Genomic DNA, 12848 nt, shown 5'->3' with positions numbered 1-12848 from the left:
CCAATAGAAGCAAGAGTGTTACATAGTGATGTCCCTAGTTACAGAAAATAACAATGGAGGTGTTTCAGGAAGGGGGGGGAGTGAGAAAGAATTCCTCTCGAGGAATCACTAGCATCTGCAGACCATTTAAAAGCACTAAAACCAATACAATACTACAGGAAAGGGAAAACCCCAAAAACCGTAATTTTTCAAGATATTAGAGCCAGAGAGGTGTGTGGTGGATCAATAGCATGGATGTGGACATCGGGAAAGATAAGCACTGTTATAATGTAGTGGGAGGATAAACAGCTCAGAGGCAGCAGAGGGGAGAAGTCAGTGGACTGCAGTAGCCTGAGTGTCTGTTACAGCCACATCCATCAGCTAACAACGGATAGGCTATCCTTTGAGACGTTCACCATCTGATTGCATGCAAATACTGTATACTGTAGCTCTTTATTTTTCCCATGCTGTGCTGCTCTATTGATATATCATCAATGTTGGCTGCTGATGAGCAGTGTTTTTTTGCAATTTGGCTAACAAATGTTATTATGATCTTGTGTTGTTTGTGAGGATGCACAGAGTGATGGATGGGTTATTGCTTGGGTCTACAGGGCACAGACCCAGGGGTCTTACAGGTAAACAATTTTTGGGAAAGTCACTAATAGACAAAAATGTGCTAAAAAAGACAGACTGAAACTACAAAGCAATGAAAATCATCAATAAATAGATTCAAGATAAACAAAAGAGCCACAAAATCACCAAAAAAGAAAAGCAAAATAAGCAAAAATAGCCACAAGAAGACAACCAACAGTTACAAAATGACCACTAAAAGACACACAATAACCAACACATTGAAGCAAAATAAGCAAAGAGACAGAATACCACCAAAAGGGCCAGAAAATAGGCAAAAAACCCAACAAAAAATAAATCAAAAAGACAAAATATGACACCGAAAAGCCACAAAATGATAACAGAGAGAGACAAAACAACCCCAAACTGACTATAAAGAGATCCATCATGATGAGAAACATAATGACCAAAAAGAGACACATAATAAATAAAAATAGATGAAAAATGACCCGACTCTTTGAATTTGTAGCTCTGTGATGCTTTGAATGCACTACAATCCCAGGAGAGATTATTACATTTGTGGTAACGATGAAAAGTCACAATGCCATTGATGCTGAATATGCTGCAGAGTTACTGCTCTTGCACAGCTAATAGAATGGTTCGCTGATTCCACATTTCACGCTATGTCATCATCTCACAGAGGAAACTGCATAGAGGCAGTGCAGCCACTTAAACAGGGACAGCCACCAATCACAACCAAAATAACATATATAGCAACATTAAAGGTCAGCAGACAATCCTCAAATGAATCCTTGATATTAAATAGCATGACCGGGGAACAGAATGAATATGGTCAGGCAATCATTGGATACATTAATAGGTTTATGGATGCATCTAAAAAAAAAAATCTGTGTAAAACTCAGATTGCAATGATGATGTAAGCTTGTTGTTGACTTTCCCAGTCTGAATGACTGAGCAGAGGAGAGGGGGTGGGGTGTCATTAATCCACGGCGAGTGATGACCACGCATGCAAAAATGAGGTGTAGTGGGGGATGGGCGAGGACACTGTTGTTATGACTGGTGCTTGGCTGCGGGACAAACTTCCAGAGGCCTCGGCATTTTTTTCCCTCTGTTCCACCTCATTGGTTGGATTCAACGAGGAAATGTGGCTCCATTTTGCTGTAAACCTGTCAAACGGACCAGGAGCTAATTTCAAATCAACGCTTGAGGGCCGCTTGCACCTTTAACAAACCTTGCTTTTGGAAAATAGGTTAGTCACCGGTTATATGATTGTTATGTGTGGATGAAATATGAAATAACGCTTTTGTAACATGTAGTTGTATAAGCTCATTCTACATGAATAACCCATCATACTGTGCCGTATTTGATCGAGGAGGCGGTGAATACATTATACATTGCCGTCGTCACGGGTTAATCGTTACATTGAGTTTGAGCAATTTGAAATAACAGTAGTTACAGGCGGCTCATTTCTGCATGTTGGGTCACCCAACTGTGTCGAATGTCTGAAGCAGTTGCTGGGTTCTTACCGCCTGGCTGTAGTTTAAATATTATAACCTATCGATAGTTAATACATGTGCGTAAAGGACTTGTCTTGCAATCGATAAAAGAGATAACATGGTCTGACGTGAACACAAGAGCTGTGGAAGATATCGTCCATTGAAAGGTTTTATCCAAGTAGGTACGAGATTATAGCAACACTGTCATTAGCATAGCATGCTAGCGTTAGCCACCTAGCTAGCGCCTTAGCAGAGTGGTAGCAAGCTGATGGTCTCACTGTACTTGCCATAAACCCTGTTTCAAAGAAGCGTACTTGATGCTCTCGCTATTTAAAAGAACCAAACACAACGGTTACCCATGTAGCTTGGACTGCATACGTTTGGTAGCTATAGACTATTCGTGACATGCATAAAATAAACAAAACGTTAATACCCCTGTGCCTGGCATGTGTGGCGACCGTTACAGCCGCCGCCAAGGCAACATTAACGTTAAAGCGCATGTTAGCCTCTGTGCTAACATCTCGTTGCTCATGGCAATGCAGAGGGGGACTTGCGTGATAATGGGTTGTAAATAAACGGGTAATTAGACAATTTTAACGAGGTAAAAAAACAAGGCGCAAGTTCACGTGTTTACTTGACAAAAAGCTTAGAATACAAACGCCGATAAAGCCCGGTCTCATTTCCTCCATACATTCACGTAGTGACATGTGGATAGTATTGTCAGCCTAGCATTACAGTACAACTGTAACGTGTTGTTATACTTATCTATACTTATTATAGATGCAGCGCTGCTATATACTTGAGAGTCCAACTGACGAATGAAGGGGCATTTGATTCAGTCTCATCTTACAGCAGTAAAGTGCATTTTGAGTAATTCGTTGGCACTAGCCGGTGTTGCTATGAACAGCATGTCGGATAACGTACACACTGTAGTTTCAGCCCATTCAGTCGCCACGGTGTGTGGGGGAAGGGCAATGTGTTTCCGCAAGTAGCTTGCCTTGCAATGAATTAATGCTAGTTTAGCTACCGGCAGTTTAGCATGGTGACTTAACTTGCACGAGATTAAACTGACTTTAGGAGGAAAGCAGAATGGCGACAAAACATTTCAAAAATAGCTACATACAAATAATTTAATATATCGGTGGCAAACATGAAGGAGGTGTTTTTACCTACTTGTATTCATTCAATACAATTCAATGCATATGCGTACTGCCCCTTTAATAACTATCATCATCATCATCATCAACATCATCAGGTGTAGTTACAACGTGCTGTGCATACATATTCACAGGCATTGCTGACCCAGTTTCTTTAATTGTTTCGATGACACAACCCTTTGTTTATAACACTTTTCCTCTGGCTGCCTTTTCACCCACTCACTGACACACTGCTGCAGAATGTCAATTGTAATTAGGGTACTTTTTCACAGCTCTGTTAGAAAAATATGGTCTTGAGTGGATATTTGGCAGGGCCTCCATGACTTTTACTTTTTGCCCGGGTGACACTCACACATACTCACAGGGTGAAAACAATACCAGCGTAGCTCTTGATCTTAACCTATAGTTCCTAAGCGATTTTATTTTGGGGAAGCAGTGCCGTATGTGATCCAGGTGAAATGCCCACTCCTGGTGTTTCTTCAAAGGGACCTATCATGCAAAATGCACTTTGTGATGTCTTTTATACATAAATATGTGTCCCTGGTGCGTCGGGGAACTCACGCATCATCAGAAAATAAAACCCTCTCTCTTTTCCTCTGACCCAAATCTTTTAAAAACAGGTACAACAAGCGGATACAGATTTGCTGCCGATCTGACGTCAAATCGGCAGCGGACCCACAGAAAGTTGCTATCAGAAACAATGCCTGACGTGTTTTGGACGTAATCTCGTCTTTGTTTACATTAGCAAGCCTCGTTAACACTCAGAGCTAACCTGTACTGTAGAGCACATGTGTTTTTAAAAAGCAGGAAATCAAAAAAGGAACTCACCTTGTGATAAACCCGCAAGAGAAAAAGCATTTGAGCTCCATACGGTTTCAGAAATAATCTTTGATGTGGTTTAGAACAGGATGGCGTTTTTATCACAGCAGAATTTAACTTTATCTCCGGTAGAATTCTGATCATACATTAGCTCCGCCTCCTTTTTTTCTTTTTTCAAGCTAAGGACCCAAAATCAGCCTTTCTCTAACAGGGCTGCAAAAGAGGGGTATGAGCAGTATGAGGCATGGCTATAATGGGTGAACTGTTTGATATTTTAAGCAAAAGACTTCACAGACATGTTTTGTATAGGTATGGCACTACAATATATTTTTTCAATATGGCATAATAGGTCCACTTTAAGTGTAAAACGTTGGAAGAAGAAGTGTACTCATTTTCTTTCTTTTCTTCTCAGGGGCTGAGAGTTCCTGCTGAGGACAACGGAGCTATGAGGGGCTTCTGAAGACCTCTTGATCACATGGGTAGGATATCTAACTGTCACACGTTTTTCCCACATGTAGATTTTGTTCGCCTATTTCTATGCCTGCACACCAATAACACCTAGAACAGTGGTCACCAACCAGTCGAGGCAAGATCTACCTATTGCAGAATTGAGTGAAAAAGACAGCCCAGACTGTACTTCCAATTTGAGGCCTTTTATGTTGTCTAATTGCATCTGAATTGCATCAAATCATTTGGTGCAACTTCCAATTTGATTAAACCAAGACATGGCTCGACAGTAACGGTCAGCTTTTGGTTGACTATCTCGTGAACATTCGCATCAACCGCATCTTTGCATTGACTTTACATGTAATCACGCCGCCCCCAAAAATCGCATCACGTCCGGTGTGAACGCAATGCATGGACAAAGAATGTTGTTAGAATTTTGAATTTGTAAGAATTTTGTTAAAATAACTAGTTTTAATGTTGAATGTTGCACTTGCATGAAGCTTCAGTGGATAAGCCTCACAGTTAAAATGGCGCTTTATGCAAGATGTTGTTTTTTTCTTTGTTGTTGTCGCTGTCAACAAAATAATGTACTCATTCACTCAAACAAATGGAAAATAAGCTACATACATTTATATTTAGGATTGTAATGAAGGAATGAATGAAACTTAAAATGATAGGTATGATCCTTTTTGACATGTTAATTATGTTGTGTTCTTGCAGGGCTCAACGCTAACTTTTAATCAATTTTTGGTTGCCAAAACTGAAAATACGGTTGCCATTTTTAATCACCTTATATTTTAAATAATTAAGATACTATACAGTTATACATCAACTTAATAATGAAAATGTGACACAAAAGAATGTTCAAATGCTTTACAATAAGTAATTAACACAATTATTTGAAACCTAAGTGGTAGTAAACTTGTCCACCCTCAATTGCTGGTATACTAAATACCGGTAGTGCAGCTGTTGTCATGTTCTTCACATGTCCCTCACAAATGAATTGAGCAAGTCACTAGTTTCTCGGTCATCCGTTGTCTCCCTTTCAAATGTGTTGACCCCCACCATAGATCCATTGGCCCTTCAGCATTGAAGTCTTGATTGTGGTTCTGTCATTGGCCAGACTAATGGTGCGTTCACACCGGACGCAATGCGAATATTCGCTTCGCTCTAATCGCTTGAGTTTCACCGCGGCTGCCAGCTGTGTTTACTCGCATCATTCAAACAAGACGCACTGGCTCGGGAGCTACAACTACAACAAAATGAACATTTTTTACCGCGATTAAATTGTAATACACGTTTCTAAATGATGCCGGTTAGTAAAAACCATGAATTAATGCTTTGACAAGTCTGCAGACAAGACGGCAGGTGAAAAACCTTTTTAAATGCTTTTTTTCTGAATGGAGATTGGGTCGACCAGGCTAAGCTAACGTTGCATATGCTCATTCCACACTCATAACAATGGCCTACAGACATAAATAAACCAGCGACTTTATTCGCCATGACCCAGACAGTCTGTGGTTTTTACTTGTTTAACTTTTGTCCAGTTTCTGAACAGATATGAGGAGCTGTGATCTCTGTGTGCTAACTGCTAACAGCTAACGGCTGATGTTTTCTGGTTGAACGTCAGTGGCGGCAGGCTGAGATCCTCACCGCTGATTGGATTCTGAGAGAACGCGTCACGTGAATTTGACGCTCGAGTTGAAAAAATAAAACTCACGCGTTTGGCGCGAAACCGTTCAATCGCCTCAATCGCGTGATTCGCTCCGCGTCCACCACTTCATGCTCGCCGTCGGAGCGAATTCGCGTCTGTAATCGCGCCGCCCCCAAACATCGCATCGCGTCCAATGTGAACGCAGCATAATACATTTATAATGTTAAATAAATGAAAACCATTCACAGTTAAGAATGAGATATTAATTATTAATGCTGTAAATTACCTTTTAATATGTCTAACTATATTTAAAATGTGTTACCTTTTTATAGAAGTGATTGTATTTGTATGCCAATATTTTCCTATGGTAAAGTATCGTTTAGCACTTTTATTTTGGTAGTAATAAGATCGGGACTCTTATTTTTGAAGGAACTTTTACCGGAAGTGAATGCACAACGGAGCAGAATGTACATCTATATTTCGCCTCCCAAGATTTTACACATTTCCTCTTTGCTTTCATTCGGGTTCATCTTGCGCTTTACCCTGCGAATAATCGATTAATATTCGCCAGGGCTGTCCGATTTTTGAATTTGATCATGGTCAGTTTCTGGCATCCCTAGTGCCAAGGCACATGGGCCCAGCATAATGTTAGCGCGGAGCGCGTGGAATGTTTTTTAGTGTGCACGTGCGAAGTGCGCCCCGCCAATTTGTTTCTATGTGTCTGCCCCCAAAAGAAAGCCTCTTGAGGCCTAGTACCAGGGCCGGTTCTAGACAATTTGCTGCCCTAGACAACATTTTAGGCGAGATTTTATATATAAAGAATAAATGAAAAATCTCTACACAAGACAAATACACTACAAAAACAGAAACGTATTGACATAGGTAATATACGTCAAAATGGCTTCAAATGTATTCAGTATTGTATGAAGATGTTTTAATTGGGGGTGGACGTCACATCCTCTAGGGGGGTCCGGCGGGGTTTACATAATTTGTAAACACATATTTGTTTGAGACCCTCTGAGATAACTTAGACTAAAATTAACTATCTAAACACTCCTTTACCTCATTGAGCCTCTCATACCTCATCCACACCAACGGTGTTTCAGGGCCGGTTCGGAGCTGGAGCTTGAAAAACACCGGGTTTTCCTGTTCACACCGCAGCGGAGCAGCCTCTTAGCTCCGGAATCCGGTTGGTTTCAAGCACCAAAAAATTGTCCGGCTAGAGCAAAAGCACCGCATACGTCACGCTTACGTCGAGGCGGGGACAGGGGCGGGATCAACTCCTGAACAACAACAAAAAGCCGGCGTTTTATCCAGTTTGTACACAACGATGGAGAAACTTAACAAGCAGCAGTGGTCCACTGGAGAGACCAGCTACCTACTGGGATTCTGGTCTTCCGAAGGGGAAGCTGAAGCACAATCGGCCGTTGTTGTTGTTGTTGTTGTTGTTGTCGGTGTCAGCTGTGAGGGGTTTCCGCGCAGTTTGGCCTTATGAAGCAGGCACGCAAACGGTTACGTCATGATGCAAACGATGATGCAATGACGCAGCACCAGTCGGACTCTGGGCGGTGTGAAAAGAGCCGGTGCTAAACCGAAGAACCGGTTCTGAACCTGAAAAGCTCTAGCACGGAGCTTGAACCGGAGTTGCGTTGGTGGGAATGAGGTATCAGTCTGACAGGAGAGCTCTCCTCCACCCTGGTTGTAGAAACATCTACTTCTTATATCCGTTAGCGCAGCTAGCACCAGATTCTAATAACAACAGCACCGGTACCGGTGCACCCTCTCGCTCGCCAAAAATTAGGATGAGCACCGATGGTCAAACATGTTTTTTTCCCTCCCAGAGCTACCAGCGCAACGCCCCCCCAGATCTGGCGCCCTAGGCGACCGCCTATGTCGCCTGTGCCAAAAATCGGCCCTGCCAGTACATACAGTGGCAATGTCTCAAGATTTAGCAAAAATACACCTTTATTGAACATACAGTAACAAAAATACTACAAATCCACATAACAAACAATACAAAATGAAAAAGGGTCGCCACTTATTATTATTTTAATTAATAAGCTGCGTCCTCCGCTATTTGTATATAGGGGAAACACTGCCTCTTCAATTAAATTCTTAATTTTCTCCGAAAGGCAAATACAAGAAAATATAAGGCAGATAGAGAAATACATTCAAGAAAACAAATAAATCCAACAAGGTTAATAATAATAATAATAATAATGGAGAGAGATCTGTGTGAAATTGAATGCAGACAGTGGTTCAGTGTCTGATAGTGTGCGATGTGTAAATATATATATTTGTATTTATGTATTTGTGGGTGCGTGTAAGATACAAACAAAGTGGGTGGGTGTGTGTAAGATACAAACAAAGTGTTTATTATTAAATAGTTAATTACGCACATCATTATAAACCAGAAATTGACAAGTCCAACAAAGATTATACTAAAATGTATGTCATTTGCAGACATCCAGACCATTAAAAAAATATATTGGGTATACTCTGGTTCAGTACACCTCCCCTGTTGAAATTTCTATAGGACAGGGGTTCCCAACCTTTATTTCGGCAAGGATCGGCAGATACATAAAAAAAAAGATTCGCGGACCGGTTGTCAATTTTAACTGATTTGAATATTTACTCACCATCAGCAGGTAGCAACAGAGGGTAATTGTATGTAACAGCCTGAACAAATACTAGAACAATATGCATCCAAAACATATTAACAACGTTTAAAAACATTTTTTGTTTTTTCGGAAAACCAAAACACCAACGTTTTTCAGTTTTTAAACCAAAATGGGAAAACAGATGTGTGTGTGTGTGTGTGTGTGTGTGTGTGTGTGTGTGTGTGTGTGTGTGTGTGTGTGTGTGTGTGTGTGTGTGTGTGTGTGTGTGTGTGTGTGTGTGTGTGTGTGTGTGTGTGTGTGTGTGTGTGTGTGTGTGTGTGTGTGTGTGTGTGTGTGTGTGTGTGTGTGTGTGTGTGTGTGTGTGTGTGTGTGTGTGTGTGTGTGTGTGTCAAATATGAGAGACAGAATGAGAGGGAAAAAAAAAATCCAGAAAATCACAGTCTGATTTTTAAAGAATTTATTTGCAAATTATGGTGGAAAATAAGTATTTGGTCAAAACAAAAGTTCATCTCAATAATTTGTTATATACCCTTTGTTGGCAATGACAGAGGTCAAACGTTTTCTGTAAGTCTTCACAAGGTTTTCACACACTGTTGCTGGTATTTTGGCCCATTCCTCCATGCAGATCTCCTCTAGAGCAGTGATGTTTTGGGGCTGTCGCTGGGCAACACAGTCTTTCAACTCCCTCCAAAGATTTTCTATGGGGTTGAGATCTGGAGACTGGCTAGGCCACTCCAGGACCTTGAAATGCATCTTACGAATCCACTTCTTCGTTGCCCGGGCGGTGTGTTTGGGATCATTGTCATGCTGAAAGACCCAACCACGTTTCATCTTCAATGCCCTTGCTGATGGAAGGAGGTTGTCACTCAAAATCTCACGATACATGGCCCCATTCATTCTTTCCTTTCCATGGATCAGTCGTCCTGGTCCCTTTGCAGAAAAACAGCCCCAAAGCATGATGTTTCCACCCCCATGTTTTACAGTAGGTATGGTGTTCTTTGGATGCAACTCAGCATTCTTTCTCCTCCCAACACTTCTAGTTGAGTTTTTACCAAAAAGTTCTATTTTGGTTTCATCTGACCATATGACATTCTCCCAATCCTCGTCTGGATCATCTAAATCAGGCCTATTCAACCGGCGGCCCGCGGGCCAGATGCGGGCCAGAACCAACTCCCGAGTGGCCCAGCCTCCCGTAGTCAAATTCCTACACTAGTACAGACCATGAACGCAACACTCCACGTTGCATAGAAACCACCAAACCACAACGCAGCACGTTTTTTGAAAGTGCATCTAGTGGTGCTAGTAACGGTGGTCCTATGATAGCAACTCTAAAACATGTCTCTCTCAACTCTGAAGCGTAAACAGAGACAAAACGGTCATTGATCTTCTGGAGCAGATCCAAGTCAAGCTGGACCTTTTCGCGACCGACTTGAGCACGGGTTGGATGCTGCATTTTCCGACACTCCCCAAACACATCACATCTCCGGCACAAATCACGGATGTAATGACAGATTTCATTGCGAGGTTGAAAGAGAACTTTGCCGGTCGATTGGATGGACTTGCTCTGCCCACAGAGGTGATGATGGGCTTTGCCAGAGACCCTTTCACTGTTGCAATAGAGGGGGACGTATCAACCAGAGCAAAGGAAGTGGTCCCCTGCATCGACAATGGGAAATATACACTGGAACTTATTGACATGCAGTGCACTAACGAGCCAGCGAAGTTTTGGAGTGATGTCAAAAAACAGCAGTTCCCTAACGTTCAGAAAATAGCGATCTGTGTGCTCAGTATGTTTGGATCAACATACACATGTGAATCAAGCTTTTCACACATGAACTCAATCAAAAGTAGCACTCGCTGCTACTTGACTGACAGCACTCTTCACCATTGTCTTAGGATTGCATTGACATCCTATGAGCCAAAAATCACTGCTCTTGTTCAAAACAAAAAATGTCCCTTCTCCCATTGAGAAAGTCAGCGATGACAAATCACAAATGAGGTTATAGTAAGCTCCTAGTTTACTATAGTAGACGTGAAGTGTACTATTCATTCATATAGTTACCCGTATCCCTTGTTATGGGTTTGTGCACTGAAGGGTTTGACAGTTCTTTCTGTATTCATTTAAATGCACTTTGTAATGTGTCTGGGTCAAATGTGACCAAAACGTATGATTTTGTTGTTATTACTTGAAAAGTGAAAAATAGTATTGCTATACTACCTTTTTGTGTTGCATTGGAGCTCTTTAGCCGTTTTTTTTGTATGTGAGGACATTTATTAAGACTGCTATTATTGTATTCAGTAAATGCACTTTGTGATGTGCCTGGTTCAAAAAACATAACCTGAATATTTGACTTCTAAAGCAAACAAATGTAATGCTACAACTGTGCACTTTTTTTCAGATTCTGTTAAATTAATGCTAATTTGTTGTGTTTTTATGCACTTTTTGACCTACCTTTGTTAGATCAACAATGAATAAAAATGGCATGTTTTTCATCGCAGTAATATGTGTTGGTTTAAAATGTGTCACTACCCCCTTTTTACAGGCCGCTGAATGTCTGGCCCAGCTGAATTTTGTAGTTATAAAATCTGGCCCAACTGAATGTGTAGTTGAATAGCCCTGATCTAAATGCTCTCTAGCAAACTTCCGACGGGCCTGGACATGTACTGGCTTAAGCAGGGGGACACGTCTGGCACTGCAGGATTTGAGTCCCTGGCGGCGTAGTGTGTTACTGATGGTAGTCTTTGTTACTTTGGTCCCAGCTCTCTGCAGGTCATTGACTAGGTCCCCCCGTGTGGTTCTGGGATTTTTGCTCACCGTTCTTGTGATCATTTTGACCCCACGGGGTGAGATCTTGCGTGGAGCCCCAGAGCGAGGGAGATTATCAGTGGTCTTTTGTGTCTTCTATTTTCTAATAATTGCTCCCACAGTTGATTTTTCACACCAAGCTGCTTACCTATTGCAGATTCAGTCTTCCCAGCCTGGTGCAGGTCTACAATTTTGTTTCTGGTGTCCTTTGACAGCTCTTTGGTCTTGGCCATAGTGGAGTTTGGAGTGTGACTGTTTGAGGTTGTGGACAGGTGTCTTTTATACTGATAACGAGTTCAAACAGGTGCCATTAATACAGTTAACAAGTGGAGGACAGAGGAGGCTCTTAAAGAAGAAGTTACAGGTCTGTGAGAGCCAGAAATCTTGTTTGTTTGTAGGTGACCAAATACTTATTTTCCACCATAATTTGCAAATAAATTCTTTAAAAATCAGACAATGTGATTTTCTGTTTTTTTTCCTTCTCATTTTGTCTCTCATAGTTGAGGCATACCTAGAATGAAAATTACAGGCCTCTCTCATCTTTTTAAGTGGGAGAAACTGCACAATTGGTGGCTTACTAAATACTTTTTTGCCCCACTGTATTATGATAGTGACGTTCGTGCCGGTGCACGTCCGACAGCATTTAGTTCTACATCAAGATTAATATTAAACTAATTTATTTTGGGAACACCTGCATATAGGCTACCTATGGAGTTAGCCAGATGTGTGTAAATTACTGTTCATGGTCATTTGAAAACTAATGCCGGTGTCAGACAAACACACCGAACACAGAGCTGAGCAGAGCACACACACACACACACACACACACACACACACACACACACACACACACACACACACACACACACACACACACACACACACACACACACACACACACACACACACACACACACACACACACACACACATCGTGCGCCTTGTTGACTGGACATCTCCTTCATAAAACTAATAAAAGGGGGAGTAATCGGGCAGTTCGATGTGTGTGTGGTTAACACGTAGCCTGCAGTCATTCGCTGTTCTGATGAAGGTTAACCCAGTGAAGGCAGTGAGTAAAAAGGCACAGCTCTCGGTGCGCTGGTGCTGCACTTCTCAGAGGCGGAGTATACGTCCCGCTGCCTCCTGATGCTGCAGCCATTTCATGAAGTAAGGAGGTTTTCCTTCTATAAAACAGCTGTGGGCAGCAGATACCGTGAGAGTCCCGGACATGAATTCATAGATCAAGGCAGACTGGTTTACTCTCCTGTTTTGCATTTA

The 12848-nt window shown here is 41.7% G+C and overlaps 1 protein-coding gene across 1 annotated transcript in view; it reads left to right on the top strand.

Annotated features, from left to right (window-relative positions):
- Window positions 1-2046: 2046 nt before the first annotated feature.
- Window positions 2047-12848, top strand: part of LOC307020596 (F-box-like/WD repeat-containing protein TBL1XR1) — a 59702-nt gene continuing 48900 nt past the window's right edge. Inside the window, exons 1-2 of the mRNA XM_079652058.1 lie at window positions 2047-2244; window positions 4455-4521. Of these exons, the coding sequence (XP_079508184.1) occupies window positions 4518-4521 (4 nt within the window). The 5' untranslated portion in view covers window positions 2047-2244; window positions 4455-4517. The remainder of the gene's footprint in view (window positions 2245-4454; window positions 4522-12848) is intronic.

The sequence above is a fragment of the Notothenia rossii genome (assembly GCF_949606895.1).
Source record: "Notothenia rossii genome assembly, chromosome: 9".
Classification (NCBI taxonomy): domain Eukaryota; kingdom Metazoa; phylum Chordata; class Actinopteri; order Perciformes; family Nototheniidae; genus Notothenia; species Notothenia rossii.
Note: the sequence above shows the minus strand (reverse complement) of the source record. Positions and strands in the feature narration are given on the sequence as shown.